This window comes from Gopherus flavomarginatus, chromosome 16 (assembly GCF_025201925.1).
Source record: "Gopherus flavomarginatus isolate rGopFla2 chromosome 16, rGopFla2.mat.asm, whole genome shotgun sequence".
Classification (NCBI taxonomy): Eukaryota; Metazoa; Chordata; order Testudines; family Testudinidae; genus Gopherus; species Gopherus flavomarginatus.
Genome location: NC_066632.1, coordinates 5,127,031 through 5,149,760, shown reverse-complemented (window position 1 = coordinate 5,149,760; position 22,730 = coordinate 5,127,031). Strand labels below are relative to the sequence as shown.

Genomic DNA, 22,730 nt, shown 5'->3' with positions numbered 1-22,730 from the left:
AATAATCCTCGACTTCCCAAATATGTCTATCAGAGAAACTCTCACTGTAATGGGAGAAACAAATAACACTAACCTGATCCCAATGAGACTTGCTACTCAGACAGTGAAAGCAATAAAACCTAATAGCCACCTCCTGCTGGGAAGGCTGGTGGGCTGAGATTCAAACCGTCTGGGCAGTGGACTCCCTAGATACGAGAAAAATACAAACCTCTATTACAACAGGAGACAAACCCCCATACATAAAACAATTCCCAATACCTCAGGGAGCAAAGAATCTTTAAGGCGAGTTATAGAAGAATTGGAAAAATGAAAATTAATTAAATTTGTTCAGCACCAATCAGGCCAGTTAAAAAACCTGCCGGAACGTGGAGATTAACTCTTCACTATCGGGGGTTAAACAGAACTGCCAAACAGGGAGCACCAGTAGTGGCTGCTTACCCAGAATTGTTGGAGGCAGTAAACCCTGACACGAAGTGGCTCTCAGTACTTGACGTGGCAAATGGCTTTTGGAGTTTACCTTTAAACTCAGAGTCTCAATACAGATCATCCTTTGTATTCCAGGGTGTGCAATATTGCTGGAGTGTTTTGCCTATGGGATACTGTGAGGCACCCACAACATTTCATACTGCAGTGAGAAATATGCTAGAGAAGGAGGGACTGTTCCAAACGGGAAGGATAGTGCAGTATGTAGATGACATTTGAATAGTCAGTGAAACAGAACAGGAACATGAAGCGTTAATGCAGCAGTTACTCAGTTAACCCAGGGCTGGTGCAAGGATGTTTCGTGCCCTAGGCAAAATTTCCCCCTTGGGCCCTCCCCCGAGCCCCCGGCCTTGAGGCACCCTGCCCCCAACGGCAGCTCCACCCCTCCGCCCTGAGGCGCCCCCCACAGCTCACCCCTGCTTTGCCTCCACCCTGAGCACGCCGTCGCTGCTTCACTTCTCCCACCTCCCAGGCTTGCAGTGCCAATCAGCTTAGGCGCACAAGCCTGGGAGACGGGAGAAGTGAAGCAGACATGACATGCTCGGGGAGGAGGCAGGGCACGGGTGAGCTGGGGCAGGGAGTTGCCTTGTGTACCACACCCTCCCCTTACTTGCTGCAGGCGGCTCTCCCCACGCCCCCCCTGCCCCAACTCTCTCTGCCTAAATGCCTGCGGCAACCGGGGTGGCCAAAGATCCGGCCGCCGCGATCGCTGCGGAAGAAAATGCAGCCCCCCAAATCCTAGTCTCCTAGGCGTCCGCCTAGGTCGCCTAAATGGTTGCACCGACCCTTAGTTAACCCCTCTGTGTGTGCAGGCTGCTAGGGGCTGTGTGCTGAGAGCGAGGCTGAGCCCTGAGTTGGGGGCAGGGCTTACCTGATTAGGGGTCCTGTATAAGGAGCCAGGCACTCAGGCAGCGGCACAGGAGGCGGCGAACAGAGCGGCTAACAGGGGAGTTTCAGTGGGAGTTTCCAGGGGGAGGTTGCAGGGGAGACCAAGGCAGAGGAACCGGGAAGGCAGACCAGGGAAGAGGCAGCCCTGCGCTGGTCGGTGGCCTGCGGTGCGGTGTGAGCTGTGGATCGCCAGGCACAGAGTTGCAGCACTACGATGGAGGCAGAGGCAGCAGGTGCAGACACACTGAGGATGACTGGGTGCGGCAGCTGCGGCATGTACATGGTCCTAGAGGGAGCACCTGAAAGGAGTTTCATCTGCATGAAGTGCCGCCTGATAGAGCTGCTGGAGGAAAAGGTAAGGGGACTGGAGATGCAAGTGGAAACTCTGGCTGAGTTTAGAAGGGGATTTGAGCAGATGATGGAACACAGACATGATGAGGCACAGGGGACAAGCTCAGGCAAGCAGACAAAAGCAGGACCTAAGGACTCTGAGGAGGGACTGCTGGGTGAGGAAAGTGGACGGTGGAAGCATGTCACTAGGAGAACCAGACAGAGGATAAGACGGGCCAGCGATGGACAAATAGAACTCAGGAATAGGTTTGCTGAGTTGGGAAATGAAGATGGAACACAGCGGGCTGCTGAAGGAGTAACGGCAAGGAAGAAGAGGCAAGCAGCTAGTCCTGCAGATGGAGGGGAGCAGTCAGTGGAGGCGACATCAAGTACGAGCCCTAGGAGGATTGTGAGGTCAAATACAAATCGGGAGGAATCACGGCCAGCTGCTGTGGGGGATAGACCGGAGAATCGCACTGTCACCAGGAAAAGGCAAGTCTACGTGATTGGAGACTCTCTACTGAGAAGAGTAGACAGGCCTGTAACTAGACCGGATCGGGAGAACAGAAGAGTGTGCTGTCTGCTGGGGGCTAAGATACAGGATGTGGACTTGAGCCTGAATACGATCTTAGCGGGAGCAGGAAAAAATCCGTTGATTATCCTTCATGTGGGAACGAACGATACAGCTAGTTACTCACTGGACTGTATCAAGGAGGACTATTTTAGACTGGGGAAGAGGCTTAAAGACATCGAGGCTCAGGTGATCTTCAGTGGGATTCTGCCGGTTCCTAGAGCGGGGCGACGAAGGAGGGACAAGATTATGGCGATCAACAGATGGCTCAGGGAGTGGTGTTATAAGGAGGGCTTTGGGATGTACGGTCATTGGGACGCATTTACGGATAGACAACTGTTTGCTCAGGATGGACTTCATCTCAGCAAGGAGGGAAATAGGATTCTAGGATGGAGGCTCGCCGACCTCATCAAGAGGGCTTTAAACTAGAAAGTTGGGGGAGATGGTTGGGAAATGTTCGGGAGATCTCCACGCCAGAACATAACCTGGAGAGGGAAGTAAACAAAGTGAGCGGGGATACCCTTGCGGCCCCAAGATTTGATCCAAGGAGGAATAGTGGAGTAGAAACCAGAGTAACGGGTGATGCTGGTGGCAGACAGTTTGTGCACGACGGGGGAAAGAATGTCACTGACGCCAAACGCCGAAAATTAAAAGGTTTGTACACTAATGCGAGGAGCCTAGGTAACAAGATGGAGGAACTGGAGTTACTCGTGCAGGAAGTGAAGCCGGATATTATAGGGATTACCGAAACCTGGTGGAATAGTACTCATGACTGGAGCACGGGTATTGAAGGCTATGTGCTGTTCAGAAAAGACAGGAAGAAAGGCAAAGGTGGGGGAGTAGCCTTGTACATCAATGATGAAATTAAATGTAGCGAAATAAGATGCGATGGAATGGATAAGACGGAGTCCGTCTGGGCAAAAATCATGCTGGGTAAAAAAGCAACTAGAGCTTCCCCTGAGATAGTGCTTGGGGTGTGCTACAGACCGCCGGGATCGGATTGGGATATGGATAGAGACCTCTTTACTGTCTTTAATGAAGTAAACACAAAGGGGAAATGTGTGATTATGGGGGACTTCAACTTCCCGGATATAGACTGGAGGACGAGTACTTGCACTAATAATAGGGGTCAGATTTTTCTGGATGTGATAGCGGATGGATTTCTTCATCAAGTAGTTGAAGCACCTACGAGAGGGGATGCCATTTTAGACTTGGTATTGGTGAGCAGTGAGGACCTCGTAGAAGAAATGGTGGTAGGGGACAACCTTGGTTCGAGTGATCATGAGCTGATTCAGTTCAAACTAGATGGAAGGATAAACAAATGTAGATCTTCGATTAGGGTTTTTGACTTCTCGAGGGCTAATTTTAAAGAGTTAAGGAAATTAGTTAGGGAAGTGGATTGGACGGAGGAATTAGTGGATTTAAATGTGGAGGAGGCCTGGAATTACTTTAAGTCACAGCTGCGGAGACTGTCGGAAGCCTGCATCCCGAGAAAGGGGAAAAGAACCATGGGCAGGAGTTGCAGGCCAAACTGGATGAGCAAGCAACTCAGAGAGGGGATTAGACAAAAGCAGAAAGCTTACAGGGAGTGGAAGGAAGGCAGGATCAGTAAAGAAAGCTACCTTGCTGAGGTCAGAACATGTAGGGATAAAGTGAGGAAGGCTAAAAGCCGCATTGAACTGGAACTTGCAAAGGGAATCAAAACCAATAGTAAAAGGTTCTACAGCCACATAAATAAGAAGAAAACAAAGAAAGAAGAAGTGGGGCCGCTATACACTGAGGATGGAATGGAGGTTAAGGATAACCTAGGCATGGCCCAACATCTAAACAAGTACTTTGCCTCGGTTTTTAATAAGACTAGTGAGGAACCTTGCGATGATGGAGGGATGATAAACGGGAATGTGGATATGGAAGTGGATATTACTGCAACTGAGGTAGAGGCCGTACTTGAACAGCTCGATGGGTCGAAGTCGGAGGGCCCGGACAATCTCCACCCGAGGATATTAAAGGAACTGGCGCGTGAAATTGCGAGCCCGTTAGCGAGAATTTTTAAGCAATCGATAATCTCAGGGGTTGTGCCGTATGACTGGAGGATTGCTAATGTAGTTCCTATTTTTAAGAAAGGGAAAAAGAGTGATCCGGGTAATTATAGGCCTGTTAGCTTGACGTCTGTAGTATGTAAGGTCTTGGAAAAAATTTTAAGGGAGAAAGTAGTTAAGGACATAGAGGTCAATGGTAATTGGGACGAATTGCAACACGGATTTACTAAATGTAGATCGTGCCAAACCAATCTGATCTCCTTCTTTGAGAAGGTGACGGATTACTTAGATAAAGGAAATGCGGTAGATATAATTTACCTAGATTTCAGTAAGGCGTTCGACACGGTTCCGCACGGGGAGCTGTTTGTTAAATTGGAAAAGCTGGGAGTGAATATGAAAGTTGTAAGGTGGATAAGGAACTGGTTAAAGGGGAGACTCCAGAGGTTCGTATTGAAAGGTGAACTGTCGGACTGTAAGGAGGTCACCAGTGGAGTCCCTCAAGGATCGGTTTTGGGACCGATTTTATTTAACCTTTTTATTACTGACCTTGGCACAAAGAGCGGGAATGTGCTAATAAAGTTTGCGGATGACACGAAGCTGGGGGGTATTGCTAACACGGAGAAGGACAGGGATGCTATTCAGGAAGATCTGAACCACCTTGTAAACTGGAGTAATAGAAATAGGATGAAATACAATAGTGAAAAGTGCAAGGTCATGCATTTAGGAATTAATAATAAGAATTTTGGATATACGTTGGGGGCGCATCAGTTGGAAGCGACGGAGGAAGAGAAGGACCTTGGGGTACTGGTTGATAGCAGGATGACTATGAGTCGCCAATGTGATACGGCTGTTAAAAAAGCAAATGCGATTTTGGGATGCATCAGGCGGGGTATTTCCTGCAAGGATAAGGAGGTGTTAGTACCGTTGTATACGGCGTTGGTGAGACCCCATCTGGAATACTGTGTGCAGTTCTGGTGTCCCATGTTCAAGAAGGATGAATTCAAACTGGAACAGGTTCAGAGACGGGCTATGAGGATGATCCGAGGAATGGAAAAACTGCCTTATGAAAGGAGACTCAAAGAGCTTGGCTTGTTTAGCCTGGCCAAAAGAAGGCTGAGGGGGGATATGCTCGCCCTATATAAATATATCAAGGGGGTTAACGTTAGGGAGGGAGAGGAATTATTTAAGTTTAGTACTAATGTAGCCACGAGGACGAATGGGTATAAACTGGATATTAGGAAGTTTAGACTTGAAATTAGACGAAGGTTTCTGACCATTAGGGGAGTGAAGTTCTGGAATAGCCTTCCGAGGGAAGTAGTAGGGGCAAAAGACTTTCCTGGCTTTAAGACAAAGCTTGATAAGTATATGGAGGGGATGTTATGATAGGATCGTTAATTTGGGCAATTGATCTTGAATTACCACCAGACAGGTCTGCTCAATGGTCTGCGGGGAGATGTTGCATGCGATGGGTACTGAGTTGCTGCGGAGAACTCCTTCTTGGGTGCTGGCTGGTGACTCTTGCCCACATGCTCAGGGTTTAGCTGATCGCCATATTTGGGGTCGGGAAGGAATTTTCCTCCAGGGCGGATTGGCAGGTGCCCTGGAGGTTTTTCGCCTTCCCCTGCAGCGTGGGGCACGGGTCGCTTGCTGGTGGTGTCTCTGCAGCTTGAGGTCTTCAAACCATTTTTGAGGATTTCAATAACGCGGTCCTGGGATAGGGGTTGTATAAAATTGGATGGGTGGGGTTCTGTGGCCTGCCTTGTGCAGGAGGTCAGACTAGATGATCAGATTGGTCCCTTCTGACCTATGAGTCTATGAGTCTATAAATCCCAGATTAAATAGAAAGAAGTGCAATATATTGGAATTTGACTCAGTCCAGGGGGATGGTCTGTGGATAAGGAAAGGGTGAAGTGTATTGTTAACCTCCCTATGCCGGTAGATACCAAAGCTTTGCAATCTTTTTTGGGGCTCACTAACTTCTGCAGGGAATTTATGGTTGTGTTCGCAGAGCAGGCAGGTCCACTGTATGAGGTACTTAAAAGACCTCAGTGGGCCTGCACAGAGGAGGCAACTAATGCATGGGAAAGCCTGAAAGAAGGGTTAATGGAGGCACCTACCTTTGCTGGCCCTAATAACAAATTCCCCTTTGTATTGTACCCCAGTGTGAAGAATCTCTGTATTGGTAGTGTGCTTACACAGGATACTGGTGCTGGGGAGAGACCTGTTGCTTATTATAGCAGGGCATTAACAGGTGCTGAAAGCAAACTGGGAATTTGTGAGCAAACTGCACTACATTACAAAAAGCTCAGCCAATTATCAGAGCAAGCAATGTGATTGTAAAGAGTCACCATCCACTGGGAAAATCAGTCAGTCAGGAAAATCTGTCTAAGGATATGTGAGAGTAGGTAAGGCCATTCAATGGGTCTTTACTCTCATGTCCAAGAATGTTCAATTAGCCCACTGAAAGAACTCGTATGGAGATGGACTATAAGCAGTCGAGAAGACGTCTGTGAACCCCAATGGGAATCCAAAGCACACCTTGTCTTTAAAGCAACCCCAACTGAACAGGTGATTGGAAAATCTCTTTAGTTTGTGGGTGGTAGCTCACTTTAAACTGAAGGAAGACAGGTCACTGCTTTGGAGAGCTTTGTTTAACTGGAAACCTGCAAATAGTTAACTTCTTCCAGTACAAATTGATCAAAAGAGGAACACAGTCTGCAGAAGTGTCAGCAGTATTGGAAGTTTTAGCTAGAATGAAGAACAAGCTGTGATGAAGTGGGGGGGTTTCTTGGTTTTTCTGAGGGGGACTCAGTGTCCCCGGGTGTTACTGGTTTAACAAGGTGAGGGGAGAGGGAGTTTGTTCTTACAGAGGACCGGACAAGGGAACTTGGGACCTCAGCCGATGGCCTGGACGATGGAGGCCCCAGCGATGGGTGACCTGGTGACCCGGAGGCCCAGCTCAGGAGTCACAGCTGGTTCTGGCCAGTGGGAGGACAAGGGCTGTGAAGAGAGGACCCCGGTGACCTGACCAGCCGGTTCCCGCTGGAGAGGAGACCCAGGCCATCCTGTTTACGACTGGAGAGAAGACAATGGACAGAGGTGGGGCTTGGGACCAGGGATATTGGAGGCCCAGCTGGGAAGCAGTGGGGGCTCTGGGCTGGAGATGGGGAGCAGGCAGAGCCCACCTGGATGCAAGGAAATGGGGATGTGCTGTGCTGAGGGAGGCCAGGCCTGAGGCCCTGAGAGTTTCCTCTGCTGTGTTCAACTCTCAATAAACCCTCCTGTTTTACTCTGGCTGAGAGTCACTCTGGTCCAGAGAACAGGGTTGCATCAACCCCTTCGGGGGTGAGGAGGCCCTGGGGGTTCCAGAGGGCATGGACTCCCTGAGGGGACCCACAGTGAGAAACAGGTATGCTAAGGCTCAGAGAGGTGCAGCTCCAGGAGGTGGAGGGGCCTGACCCCAAGAGAGAGTGGACACCCAGGAAAAGGGCTGTCCCATGCATGGGGTCAAGAGTGGGCACGATCTGTGAGTCCATGACACAAGCAAACGGAGCTAATAATAGGAACTCATTCAGATTAGGTTTACAAGGGAACCACCGTCTACCTACCATGATGGAATAGTGTAGGTTTTACAGGAACTGACAGATCCAAAATTAAACACGAGACCTTATGGCAACAAATAGAGAAAATGGCAAGGCAGTATCAGAGGCTCCAGATGGTTAAAATAAAAGCCAATAAGAGGACATGTCCATGGTAAAAAGGAAATGAACAAGCAGATACATTGACTAAGGAAGCAACACTCACTGGAACACGGTGGGAGCCCGTGCCCGTGGCTGTAACCAGGCACAGGCAAAACAAAAACAAGTGAAGAGAACAGCCAGAAAGAGCTACAGCGTTTACAGGACCTGCAGGTAAAAGATGATTTAATACAGCAATGGATAGTAGAAGGACCCTCGCAGTGGCAGGGTGTCCCATTGAGAAAGAAGGGAGACCTAATTCTGGTTAAACCAGAAAATGAATGGGTTCTGGTAATCCCTCAGCAGATGCAGGACCTCCTTTTAGGATAGATATAGGGTTCAATTTTGGGAGGCCACCCAAAACAGGAAGCGGTATTAGAAAAACTTTAAAAACTGGGATAGTGGCCTGGAATGAAAGAGGATTTAAACCTGCATATTCAGAGCTGTTTAACGTGTGCTAAGCGAGACCCTGCTAGAAGTAAAAGATATGGAGAGTTAATGCAGCAACTGTTAAAAGGCCCCCTCTAACGTTTACAGCTTGATTTTGTGGGACCCTTGCCTACTACTAGAGGAAACAGATTTTGGTTTGTAATTGTGGATAGTTTTAGCAAATGGGTAGAAGCATTCCCTACTAAAAAGGAAAATAGTGCTGCAGTTGCAAAAATGTTGTGAACTGTGAGGCCTGCCACACAGCATTTATTCTGACAATGGTCCTGCTTTTATGAGACAGGACATGGGCTGATATTCCCCTACTGTCACACATCCCCTACCACCCTCAATCTGGGGGACAGGTGGAAAGGATGAATAAATCTCTGAAATTGAACTGTCTAAAGAGTGTAATGAGGTGGGAACAAATTGGGACCTGGTTCTTCCATGGGTTCTGATGAGGATCAGGAGCCGTGCAAATCGCATGACAGGATTTAGTCCCTATGAAATACTCTTTGGGAGACCTAAGCCTGGCTGGGAAAACGTGCTGTAGCCCCCAGATTGTGAAACAATTACAGCACTGGCAACTACCACGTTGAACAGCTTTAAATATTGGTTGCGCACAGTTCAAGGAGCAGCCGCAGAACAGCAAAAAATGAACCAGGCATTTGATGGAAGCAATGATATTAAACAATGGCAAATTGGAAGCCAAGTTATGGTTAAAATTGAACACGTTCCAAAGAAAAATTTCTCAAAGGAGAGTGGTTAGGTCCTTGGCAATTGTAGATAAATTAGGGCCCTCTCTGGTTGAAATAGAGGAACAGCTTTGGTGGAAACGTGCCGTGCAATTAAAGGAATACAAGGGTTTGTCATAACTAGAAAGGGAAGGGTAATAACCCTCCTATATACAATACCAAAATCCTTTTACCTGTAAAGGGTTAACAAGCTCAGGTAACTTGGCTGACACCTGACCCAAAGGACCAATAAGGGGACAAGATACTTTCAAGTCTGGGGGTGGAGAAGGCTTTTGTTTGTGCTCTTTGTTTTGGTGGTGTTCGGTCTTGGGACTAAGAGGGACCGGACATCAATCCATGTTCTCCAAATCTTTCTGAACCAGTCTCTCATATTTCAAACTTGTAAGCAAGAGCCAGGCAAGGCGTGTTAGTTTTATCTTTGCTTTCCCAACTTGTACATGTTCCTTTTGCTAGAGGGTTTACCTCTGTTTGCTGTAACTTTGAACCTAAGGCTAGAGGGGGTTCCTCTGGGCTCCTTGAATCTGATAACTCTGTAAAGTTATTTTCCATCCTGATTTTACAGAGATGATTTTTACCTTTTCTTTTAATAAAATTATTCTTTTAAGAACCTTATTGATTTTTCATTGTTTTAAGATCCAAAGGGTTTGGGTCTGTGTTCACCAGGACTAATTGGTGAGGGGATATTCTCAAGGCTTCCCAGGGAAAAGGGTGTAGGGTCTTGGGGAGAATTATTCTCAAGCCTAGCTAGGAAAGGGGGGTTAGGGACTTGGGAGATATTTGGGGAAAGGCAAAGTTCCAAGTGGCTCTCCATAAATATTTGGTTAAAATGCTTGATGGTGGCAGTGTATTTTTAACCTGAGCTGGTAAAAAGAAGCTTGGGGGTCTTTCATGCATGTCCCCACATCTGCACCCTAAAGTTCAGAGTGTGGAGGGAACCTTAACAGGGTTAAACTGCATATTACATGTTCTGTGCTTTTTTACAGAAAATCATACAGGATAAGTGGTTACAGTAAGCACAATGGAATCCTTCCAAATGAATAATGGAAGCTTTATGAGCTTTAATCTCTGAGCTCCATCAGCGCCCCGATTGTTAATATATATTGCTTGGAATCAACTGAAAAGATTTGAGGTGTCCAGACCTTACCCCATTAGACAATTGAGTGCAAAAGGACAAAATACTTGGGGTATTTGTAATGTGATCACCATGTGGTGGAATGATAAATACACTTCCGTGCGGAAGCAGGACCAAGTAGGGAAACAGCCTTTGTGGATGTTGGAACAAGGAATTTAATGAGTTAATACCACAGCTATTCCCTTGTGAACAAGATTCCTGTTCCTGAACCCCCTAAGTGACCAAACGATTCTGGTGTTATTGTACTGGGATTATATTCCCCTGGAGCAGGCCAGCAAAAAACACAAATGGCTGGAATGAAGTTAAACCAATTAGGTCCTATGACATTAACAGTTTGACATTACCGCTGCTACTAAGGGTACATCTACAGTACAAAATTAATTTGAACTTATTCAATTGAGGGGACTGGACTCGATGACCTCTCGAGGTCCCTTCCAGTCCTAGAATCTATGAATCTATGAATTGGAATTTTTGGAATCGATTTTATACATTTGGTGTTGTGTCCCCCCACTAAAGCACTTTAATTCGGCGGAGTGCATCCACAGTACCAAGGCTAGCATCAGATGTCAGAGCGGTGCACTACAGAAGACAACCATTTACCGCCTTTTATTGGCCATCTTGAGCCAAACAGCTTTCCTATGTTTCGCGTCCTTTTTCTGGGATTACCCGTGCAGGCACCATAGCAAGCATGGAGCCCACTCAGATCTCCTCTGCAGTTTTGACCATTGTAAATACTTCACGCATTATCCAGCAGTATGTGCAGTACCTGCAAAACTAGGTGAGGAAGCGATGACAGTGTGATTACTATACTGAGGACATGTACACAGATCTTCTTAGAAGCACGGCATGTGGCGATTGGGAGATCATGATGGCATTGGGCCAGGTTCATGCCGTGGAATGCTGATTCTGGGCCCGGGAAACAAGCACAGGGTTGGGACCATGGCATCCGTGGCGGCTTCAGCTAAACATAGAAGCTGCCGCCAAATTGCCACCACCGCGGAAACACGCCTGCCACCCTAAGGGCACATGGACTGCCCCTGCCGTCCACGGCAGCAATTCGGCACGCTGCTTTGGGCGGCAAAAACTGTAGAGCTGGCCCTGTTGCTGAGGGTGCAATCCATCCCATCATCCAGATCATTAATAAAGATGTTGAACAAAACCCGCCCCACAACCGACCCCTGGGGTACTCTGCTTGATACCAGCTGCCAACTGGAGATTAAGCCGTTGATCAATACCCATTCAGCCCGACAATCTAGCCAGCTTTCTATCCACTTTATTGTCCATTCATCCAATCCATACTTTTTTAACTTGCTGGCAAGAATACTGTGGGAGACCGTTCAAAAGCTTTGCTAAAGTCAAGATCTATCACGTCCACTGCTTTCCCCATAGCCACAGAGCCAGTTCTCTCATCATAGAAGGCAAACAGGTTGGTCAGGAACGACTTGCCCTTAGTGAATCCATGTTGACGGTTCCTGATCACCTTCCTCTCCTCCAAGTGCTTCAAAATGGTTTTCTTGAGGACCTGCTCCATGATTTTTCCAGGGACTGAGGTGAGACTGACTGGTCTCTAGTTCCCTTGTATCTACTTCTTCCCTTTTTTAAAGATTGGCACTGTATACTGCCTAGTTTCTTTCAGCTGTACAAGCGGTGCTTAGAGAGTGAACACTGCCCCTAAACTCTTAATCAGCTGGTGTGGATGAGCCCCTGGCAGGGTTACAGCTGGTCTAGTGAGCTCCAGTGCCCCTCAGTTGCTGGCACATGTTCCCAAATCCCTGAAGACAAGATGGTGTCCAGGCTGGTGTAGAATGTCCCCTTAGTTTTTCAAGAGTTGCCCTTGTGGGATCAGGATGCTGGTGCCACAAGCTTCCAGTTGGAAAAGTGAGTGTGACTGCAGTTATTGGTGAGAAACTGACCTTTTTCTGGCCATGAAGGCTTCTACTAATCCCATCTGCCATCCTGTCTAGTGTGTCCAGGAATAGTACAGGACCCCATCAGGAAAGGGGCTGGCAGAGGCTGCTCTGGGTACATGCAATGTAGGCAGGTGACTATGGTGGCAGACTTCTGGGCAGCTGCCTACAGTGGCTGCTCCCCAGTCATGCAAGACCACAACACCACTCACTGGAATTGGGCACTGCCGCCCTTTCCTTCATGATGGAGGAGTGACGGGGCAAAATCTGCCACCCTAGGCCTCTGAGGAGAGGGATGGTACACCGAAGTTTTGCCTAGGGCGGCAGATTGTCTTGAGCAGCCTCTGGGAGAGAAGTGCTGATTTCACCATGCTCTGATAAAAGTCAATGGGAGTTGAGCAATCTCAGAACTAAGAAGTGGTAATGACCAGAAACTGGAACCACAGAGATTCTGTGATTCTGCACTTATCTGGAGAGGAAATGGGTGGGCCATGGTCCCTGACCTGGAAATTCTGAGAATGGTAATGTGACTACAGGCGTCCGTTTCCCTGGAAATCCATGAAGACGGCTCCCATCAATATAAATGCACCAATGGCAAGAAGCTGAACTTAGACATCCGCAGCCATGTACCCGGACGGCTCCTACCACAAATGGGACAACTCAGAGGAGGTGGAACTGACAGTGCAGGGAGAGAGCAGCGCACCTGGGAGAGGCGGTAAAGGTGAGCTGGCCTGAGGAAGGGTGGCCTTGTGATTAAGGAGCTGCCCTGGGAGTCAGGAGGCCTATGTTCGATTCCTAGCTTCACTAATTTAAGGTTAACTAGTGACTACACTCAGAAGGGTTTCTCATTCTCTCCTAATTAGTGTCTTGGTTAAGTCTGGATATTCCCATCATCCTCATAAACTCCTTTCTTATCATGGGGCAAACTCATCCCTGGCTCACTCCAGTGTCTTCAGTGTTGCTATTCCAGGGAGGAAACTGGTCCTGTGACCTGCCCATATCTTCCCGCTACAGCCTGAGAAGATTCTCATGTTCCCTTGAAGGCAGGGGCTTCTCAATCTGGGGTTCACAATCCTCTGCCCTTCCCATACTGCCAAAAGGGAGAGGGGTTCCCAACATGGAAAATGGAACACAGGGAAGACTGAGAAATGCCTTAAGGTATTTACCCTACTGTGAATCCCTCCCCTCTCTTTGTCCAGTTATCATCTCTTGCAGGGAACCATGTTCAGTGCCGGGAGTCTCTCCCCAGAGGGAATGTTAGGAGGGGTTGATCCCACATTGAGAGATCTAACCAGTGTTGCTCCCCACAGCTCTTTGCCTCTCCAGCTCCACCCAAGGGAAGGCCATTGCGATCCTGTATGTCCTGCTGGTGATTTGCATTGCAGTGGTCACAGCTCTCATCGTGGTGAACCTTGGGAAATGTAAGTTTCCTGTTGGTTTCTACCTCAGCCTCAGATCTCACCTGCCAAGAGTGAGACTGCTCTGATTTGATTTTGGTGGATTTTAACAATGGGGCACAAAATTGGGCTAATAAAGGAGGCTCAGCTGCAACCTTAATTATGGAGCAGTTGCCATTGCTACGTAACTTTCACTCACCCCTGAGTTAAAGTGACTGGATTTTCAAAGGGGTAGGATTTGTCCTTAGTTTTCAGGTATCTAAAAGGGTGTCATCAGGAGGAGGGAGAAAACTTGTTCACCTTAGCCTCCAATGATAGAACAAGAAGCAATGGGCTTAAACTGCAGCAAGGGAGATTTAGGTTGGACATTAGGAAAAAGTTCCTAACTGTCAGGGTAGTTAAACACTGGAATAGATTGCCTAGGGAAGTTGTGGAATCTCCATCTCTGGAGATATTTAAGAGTAGGTTAGATAAATGTCTATTAGGGATGGTCTAGACAGTATTTGGTCCTGCCATGAGGGCAGGGGACTGGATTCTGACCTCTCGAGGTCCCTTCCAGTCCTGGAGTCTATGAGTCTATGAGCATAACTCCCACTAGCTTTCCATGGGACTTATGCTCATAAATCTCAGAAAAATCCCACCTAAAATCAGTTAACAGGGCATGTTTGTGGTGATATTTTGAAGGTTGTGAAATATTCATAAAAAAATGTTCTTTTCAATGGCTTTCTGGGGCCAGTGCAAAGGGCTGGCTGTGGATCCCGCTAGCGGAGAGGGAATGTCTGCGAGTGAGAACAATTCAATGTGGGCATGACACAATGCGCTGCCACTGTTGCCTCTTCCACATTAACACAAGGAGAGCTAGGGCCTGACAAATGCATTCCTTTCCTTTTTAACTTGGCAACCAGCTAACCACACACAAACTGAGGCAGGCCCCTAGTGGCAGCAGGCAGCTTTCTGCTCTGCACAGCAGTCAGAGCCCTGCATTGCTTTGGGAACGCTGAACCTTTTCACTCTCAGCTTTGCTATGCCCCTTTGAGCTCTCCAGCCACATTTCATAGGAGGTGCACCACATATCTTGGGGCCACTGGCAGCTCAGTGTAACATAGAGCAGCCCCAACACAACTCTAAATTGTACCGAGGACCAAGCAGGAGTCCAAAATAATGAATCCCTGTGTTGAGCACAGTGTGCCTGTAGCAGAGGATCATAGCAAGTGAGAGGTAATGGATACAAGAAGTCTTGGGTGGTAATTGGGAGGAAAGTGCATTTTGTAGCAGCACTGATGTTCCCACATCTGTGGATTTCCCCTACTGATAAATTTTACTCTGCTATCAAAAATCTCATGTCCCAGGGTCCTGCTGAAGCCCGGCTGGATCGAGATACAATCAGAAGAGATTCCAGGATAAATCTATCAGATCACCAGGACTATCCAGGTGAGAGGATAAAGGAAATGTTTCTATTTCTTGTTAGACTTTGCAGATCTCTTTTGTTCCTTACACCTCAAGGGAGGGGAGAGTTGGGACCATGGGGATCAGTTGCAGAGCTGGTGAAGTTGATGTAGCTCCTTGGACTTCAGTGGAGCCAAGCAGACATACATCAGCTGGGAATCTGACCACAGCTCAGACAGGACTGAGATTATTGTGGGGAATGGGACAACCACAGGAGGTGGAAGCAGCTCTTAGAAGATGTGGGAGAACATTGTCCTGCTCCTAGGATCATTGATTGTCCAATGAGATCTTGTTCTGATGAGGTCACTTTTCTACCAATTTCTCATTGGCTGAAAGTATTATGCTGCTGGGGAAGTCTTGGCATACATGAAATTGTTCTGTTCCAGAGGTAGGCATGTGCTTGGGGCTCCCATAAACAGCCACTACTTAGGTGAGTGGGAACAGAGACCTGTGTCCTCCAGGACAGATCTCAGCTTAAATGAAGTAAGGAAGCAGTTATCTGGACAGGGGTAGAAGTGTGGCGGTGGGTCCACAATCATCAAGCAGATGGTCCCTGCCAACCCTGTAGATATGTGAGATGAGGGGTATTGGGTAAGGGGGCTCTGGTTCACTCAGCGCTGATGAGAGATAACAGCTCCTATGGCCTGCAGAAGGAATTTGGGAATGCTCAGCCTTTCTGGTATCAGGCCCATCCAGTACAAACATGAGCCGGATTCTGATCTTCGTTATGCTGGTGTCAGTGCTGTGACTATGGATTTAGACCTCCATAGAAAAGCCCTGTGATGCAGAAGAGGAGTGTGGGCTACGTGATTTTGAGCCAACTGAGGTAAAAATTCCCTCACTGAATCCAAAAGTTGGCTTGAAGGAAAATCAATGAGCCCAGGAGAACACAGGTGCTTAGATAATACAGTGATGGAGTCCAGTATCAGAGCATAGGTAGGTCAAAGGCTGTGAATGGGGGCTGTGTGTTTGCGGATAGATGGACACATTTCCAACTGCTGTGAAGGAAGGTCTAAGCCAGCCCAGAAATATCAAACTGTTGATTCCGCTGGCATTTTTCTACGCCCTGCCTGCCCTGACAGAGATAAGGAACCTAACGCACACCATGTCGAAGGAGCTGGCTGAGGTGAGAAGGGACCATGACAGACTCCAGGAGGTCTTGAGCAGGGTGCAGGACGAGTTACGGAACATCACAGGTAAGGGGGCACCAGATAGGGCTTGAAACCAGTGACAGAATTAACTACAAATGCCCAGAGTCAATGAAAGGCAACAGGGAACAGGGCATTCGACTGTCATGTTCTCAATAGGCCTATGGCCTGTGCAGCTCCCCCTGCACTGAAACTGAATACATCTCTCCAGCTGGGGGTCCCCAGTGGCTGTAGAGCCAGCACAGATGTCTCCTATGCCACCCTCCTGTCTGGCCCCGATTCTCTCATTGGTTCTAAGCTTTGGGCACCAGAGGTGGTGTAGAACCAGCCAGAGACTCAAGCAGCCATAAGCCATTACCTGATACCTGCCCCACTGTAATAACCTTAGTCCCAGATTTGGACCTTAGCGTCCAAAATATGGGGGTTAGCATGAAAACCTCCAAGCTTAGTTACCAGCTTGGACCTGGTACCTGCTGCCACCACCCAAAAAATTAGAGTGTTTGGGGCACTCTGGTCCCTCTGAAAAACCTTCCCTGGGGACCCCAAGACCCAAATCCCTTGAGTCTCACAACAAAGGGAAATAATCCTTTTTCCCTTCCCCCCTCCAGATGCTCCTGGAGAGATACACAGACACAAGCTCTGTGAAACTACACAGAGAGACTCCCCCTCTCTGTTCCCAATCCTGAAAACAAAAAGTACTTTCCTATTCCCCCAGAGGGAATGCAAAATCAGGCTAGCGATCCAACACACAAATCTCCCCTTGATTTCTTCCTCCCACCAATTCCCTGGTGAGTACAGACTCAATTTCCCTGAAGTAAAGAAAAACTCCAACAGGTCTTAAAAGAAAGCTTTATATAAAAAGAAAGAAAAATAAGTACAAATGTTCTCTCTGTATTAGATGATACAACACAGGGTCAATTGCTTAAAAGAATATTGAATAAACAGCCTTATTCAAAAAGAATACAAATCAAAGCACTCCAGCACTTATATTCATGCAAATACCAAAGAAAAGAAACCATATAACTTACTATCTGATCTCTTTGTCCTTACACTTAGAAACAGAAGACTAGAAAGTAGAACTACTTCTCCAAAGCTCAGAGAAAGCAGGCAGACGGAAAACAAAGACAAAAGACTCTCTATTCCCTCCACCCAAAGTTGAAAAAATCCGGTTTCCTGATTGGTCCTCTGGTCAGGTGCTTCAGGTGAAAGAGACATTAACCCTTAGCTATCTGTTTATGACACCCACATGCAATGGAAATGGACACAGCTGATAATTTGGCTAAGTACATAATGAAGCCTAACATTATGTACTTAGCCAAATTATCGGCTGTGTCCAGCCTAACATGCAATGGTTACAATACTGTATGGCAGAAGCCATACAGAAGTGCTGTTGTACATCAGCTTGCAAGTTCTCTTTCCAAGCATGGCAGAAGTGTTCAGTCTTTGTGTTGTTGGTTTCAGGCTGTGATATTTTTTTGAGGGGGGAGCTGTTGCAACTGGCAAGGGAGTTTGCTCCCTGCCTGACACACTCTAACTAGGGTCAGTTCTTGGAGCAGAGTTGTACCCAGGAAACTGGGGCATCAGCGTCTGGGCTGAGGTTTGAGATTGGCCTGTGTTTTGTTTATGGGCACCTCTTTTCCAGGACTAGTACACCCAGTGAAAATCAACAAGTTATACTAGGAAAATATTAAATCATTGATTTATTTTTCAATGGGAAACCAATGTACCAGACCCTGCCATCTGCTACCACATGTCAGAGGGGTGACAATGCCATGTAACTTATAAAACCATTCCACAGAGGATGAATGTCAAAGTATGAATATTTTTAACAAACTATTTGGCAAGCTTTTCAGGAGGAGGCAGGGAAATTTGATGGTAAAATTCACGAATAAGTCTAAATACTTAATACATTCTAGAATTTCTTTAACTGCTTATGAGCATCTTTTGGAAGGAAAAAGAATCCAATTTCAGGGAATAAACAAATTCAATGCAAATTATTTGCTTGAAGCCAATGAGAATGTCAGAAGTAAATAAGGAGTATGGGGGCACAGATGAGCTTTTACACTTCAGTGAAACTGCATTTTGACTCACTCATTCAGGCCTGTCCCAAAATTTTACTTCTCACAGAAGTCATCTGCACAAAATGTCCACCTGGCTGGCAGCGTTTTGAGAAAAAATGTTACTTCTTTTCAACATTGACTAAATCCTGGTTGGATGCTAAGCAGTTCTGTACCAATGAAGGCTCTCACCTGGTTATTGTTAACACCAAACAGGAACAGGTAAACCATCCACTCAGATTCCTATTGTGGATCATGCAGAATGGAAGTAATTAAGCACAAGGGGCCAGATTCTGTTCTGTTACACCAGGATGAATCTGGAGTTACTCTAGATTTACCCCAGTGTAACTGAGATCACAATCTGGCCCAAGTCCTCCAGAAATTTAGCAATATCTTTGAATGTAGCTTGCTGTTCAAAAAGGATTGAGGGAACCTGGATACTTACTGTCATTTGAAAATTGTCAAGTGATCTTTGTGAACAGAAAGCTCAGTCTCAGATGTGGATGATTCAATATGAATCAAAATTCATGTGGGGGGGAGGGGCAGTTTTAATCCCATGATTATAGAGTACCAAGGGGACCTAAAAACAACATTTGATCGCTAACGACCTGGGCAGGATTTCAGCTGCTGACCCAGAGGTGCAATGCCTTTCAGAGCAGCTCACTACTACACTAGGGAAGGCCTTTGGTATCTTAGGGAAGACCCCACTCCAGATTCTTCATCAGGACTTTGCAGAAGGAATCCTGCCCTGATGGAGAATCCACTTTAAGGGTTAAATTGAGCCCGGTGCCTGCTGAGAACAGGACTTTAGGACACTTGTTGGTGCTTGGAGGATGTCCATGTAGTGCAGAGGTGGGCAAGGTACTGGTGTGAATTTGGAGTCACCAGAACCAAAATCTGAGTCATGAGCAGCACAGCTCATAGCATGTGTATTTCGCTATCCCGTCCTTGGGCCAGAATTTAAGGCACCCCCAGTAACCAGGGTATAGAACGGACTTCAGTGGGTCTGGAAGATGATACCTTGGTCCCTGTCCAACCAAGAGATCTGTGACCATGGGATTGACAAGCCCCAAAAGCAGGCCCTCAGCAGGTGTAGGAGGGTTGAAAATTATACGCAGTCCTCAGGGAACAGCAGTGTAATATTCAGCCTTATTGTTGTCACTTATCGGTATTGTGAGAGCATGCAGAAGTACCAATCAGAGCCCCATTGTGCTAGGTGCTGTGCAGACATCACAAAAAGACAGTCCTTGCCCCAAACAGCTTACGGGCCAGTGTTCCCCTCCCATTCTGAAGGGGAGATTTGCAGGACAAAGGGCAGAGATGAGGCCTTTGAAGTACAGCTGGTCAGATAATGAGCTTTTTTTCTCCTGTGGAAAATTTCGTTTATTTGGGAAAAAAATTATATACTGCAAATTTTCAACTGAAATCGGAAACATTTCAATTTAGAAATGCTGCAGTGCCTCATAGGAGCTTTAGTTTGGATGCCTCAGGCCCCCATTCTTTAGCAGTCAGGTTAGCCAGTCAGTCTACGTGTCCCGTGATGCACAAGAGTCACTCCTCCTGAAGAGAGGAAGTGATGCATCATGGGAGTGCCTGGTGCATCATAGAAAATGTAGGGTGGCAGCCGTAATGTAAAGGTTTGGAAAAACAGGAGGAGGGGTGAGAATGTACAGCTACAGACTCCGCTGGCCACAATCACAGGCCCCATGAAACCCCCTCACCTCCTGCTTGGGATCATGATTGTCTCCTTCATCTGTTTTCCCACATAGATATTTTTATCAAACCACATCACTGAGCCCAGTGTGTACTGGCTGGGCCTCAGCGACTCAGCGAAGGAAGGGGAGTGGCACTGGCTGGATGGCAGCCCCCTGTCTCTCAGGCAAGTCCCTCTTTGTTCAGCCTCTTTGGAGAGAGAACTGTCCCTTACAATCAGCTGTTTCTGCTTTATCTCCTGTCCTGCTAAAGAGCCAGATAGAGCGCTGATACCAATGCAATTGATACTAGAGGGGTCTCTGGTCCCCTTTATTTGCTAAAGCATGTAAAGATGTTTATGAGTCTGCTACTGCCTCCATGCTAATGTCATCCAGGTTCAGCACAGAGCAGGGACTGGACCTGGGATGTTCCTGGGGAGCAGAAAGCTGCTTTACCTTGGAGCATTCTGAGTGTCATGCTAAGGAAAGGTGTGGGGGAGAACAGCAACATGGCTCAGGGGACAGGGCCCTGGAGAAGGAGGCAGCACTGCTGGGTTCTAGTCCCAGCCCCATGAGTGTGCTCTGCTGGCCAACTGTGAAGCACGTCTCTCCCTGCTCTATGCCTCAGTTTCCTCCCCTGTAAAATGCACTGGAAACTGATGTCGTGCAAGCTGAGAACAGCTCTGGCTTGAGCAGTGGCTGGGCCAGCTTCCCCCTATTCAGTGGCTAGCACCAACCTCCTATTGCCCTAACCTCCAGGCACCTCCTCAAGGAGTGAGTAGACTGATCAGTCCATGCCCACCTTGACTCTCTCTGCTAAAACTATCAGACCAGTCAGTGCCCATTGGCATCAGTGACATAGAGACCTGTCCCCTAGGAGCTGGCTCATTTCACACCACCTGCATGGAGGAGGTTTTTGAACCAGAGACATTGTGTGCATGTGGACTCTGTTCTGTTGCGAAGACCTACAGCCACACTGGGGATGGGATGGGAGATGATTGTCACCAGGGCAGCCTGTGGAAGCCAGGAGCAAGTGGAGCATCCCAGCATCCATCGGTGGGAGTTGCTGTAGGAGCAGAGCCATCTAAACCATGTTTCTGCAGTGCAGGCACAGTCAAGCATCAGTCTCTTTGTGCCCCAACTGCCCTCTGTGCTGCGATGAGCAGCCACCCATCCTCTGCCTTCTTCCATCCATCCAACTTCCTCTTACCCAGCGACTGCACCACCTGGCCTGCCAACCCCTGCTGTTTGGATTGTGACATTTAAAGGCAGCTAGAGCTGTATGAAGCAGCTGGCATCCACCAGGGTCCTTCCGTCCAAAGTTATTGGAACCCCACCTCCCTTGTAGGACTTCCATACCTACCTCTAATCCCATGGGGCTTCGGTTTGCATTTCAGGGTCTGGGGGCCCGGGGAACCCAACAATGTTGGGCATCAAGGGGAGGACTGTGGCAGCCTCCGCTTCGACGGGAAGTGGAACAATGCCACCTGCTCCATGACTGAGCACTGGATCTGCGAACGGCAGTGCTAGCTGAGTCCCTGCATCCACAGCGGGGAGGGCAGGTGTCACACAGCCTGCCCCACGTGGGACTGCTCCAGAGCGTTCATCTCTCTAAATCAGTGATTCTCAGACTACCGCTCGCGAGCGGCAAGAGGCTCTGCAATGTGCATCCTGCAGCTCTGCAGCACATACCATTAAAACACTGTGATTTAATTATTAACCATCCTAAGTTATTAACTAATCTGGATTGTTTTACTATGTTATTAACCCATTAAGTTATCAGCTTGCACTAAGCTACTAACTTCTTTGTTGTGGGAATAATAGATATAGATAAACTAAATATTTCCCCTCACACTGTTTAAATATGAATAGTACTATAGTAAATGAAATGAATTCACCTGCTGTGGCTCTTTAGCATAATGGTGATGGCTAATGCGGCTCCTGAGCCACTGTGGTCTGTGTATCACTGCTCTACATGCTGGGCGGCTATCGCAGCGAGTGGAGCTATGGGACAGGATCACGGAAAGCAGAGGTGGAGAAGCTGACTGGCATTGGACCATCTAATCCATTTCCCTCCCATATTGGGGCCCAGGGCAGGGTTGTTCCCCTCAGGGCTCCAGCATTAAATGTGGCTTCCGCCCTTCCCCCAAGAAGAAGCAATTCCCCACCTGGTAGATCTCACTGCCAGGCTGTTCTTCCTAACACTGGGCCAGAGTCTGATTTCAGGTGCACTGCTGTGAATGCAGAGGCTGAACTGGCTTCAGGGGAGTCACCCTGAACTGACATCAGTGTGAGCGAGATCAGAATTGGGGCCATTCACCCTCAAACGTCCTTTTCTTAATTTCATCCCATTGCTCCTCGCTCTGCCCCCGGGTGTCTCCGCTGAGAGGAAGGATGATCTGATGGGTAAGGCACAGGACTGGCACCTGGGTTCAGTTCCAGCTCTGCCACTGACTCCTTCACCTGTCTGGGCCTCAATTTCCTTCTCTTTAAAATGGTGATGATAACCCTTCCTGTGTCTCTCTTGTCTATTGAGCCTGTGAGCTCTGTGAGGCAGGGACTGTCCCATTGTGTGTCAGTGCTGCACCCGGCACAATGGGGCTGTGATCTCAGCTGGGGCCTCTATCTGGTCCTATAAGTGCTCCCAAATCACCTATTTGCATCTTTAGGGGGCTGTTCTGCCAATAGACGTAGGCACTCGGCTCCCAATGAAGGCAGTGGAG

General features: G+C 47.8%; 1 protein-coding gene across 1 annotated transcript in view; it reads left to right on the top strand.

Moving 5' to 3' along the window:
* LOC127035291 (low affinity immunoglobulin epsilon Fc receptor-like) overlaps positions 1 to 21,631 on the top strand; it is a 51,398-nt gene extending 29,767 nt beyond the window's left edge. The window contains exons 6-9 of the mRNA XM_050925006.1: positions 16,194 to 16,307; positions 18,387 to 18,538; positions 20,086 to 20,195; positions 21,405 to 21,631. Of these exons, the coding sequence (XP_050780963.1) occupies positions 16,194 to 16,307; positions 18,387 to 18,538; positions 20,086 to 20,195; positions 21,405 to 21,537 (509 nt within the window). The 3' untranslated portion in view covers positions 21,538 to 21,631. The remainder of the gene's footprint in view (positions 1 to 16,193; positions 16,308 to 18,386; positions 18,539 to 20,085; positions 20,196 to 21,404) is intronic.
* The last annotated feature ends 1,099 nt before the right edge of the window (positions 21,632 to 22,730 follow it).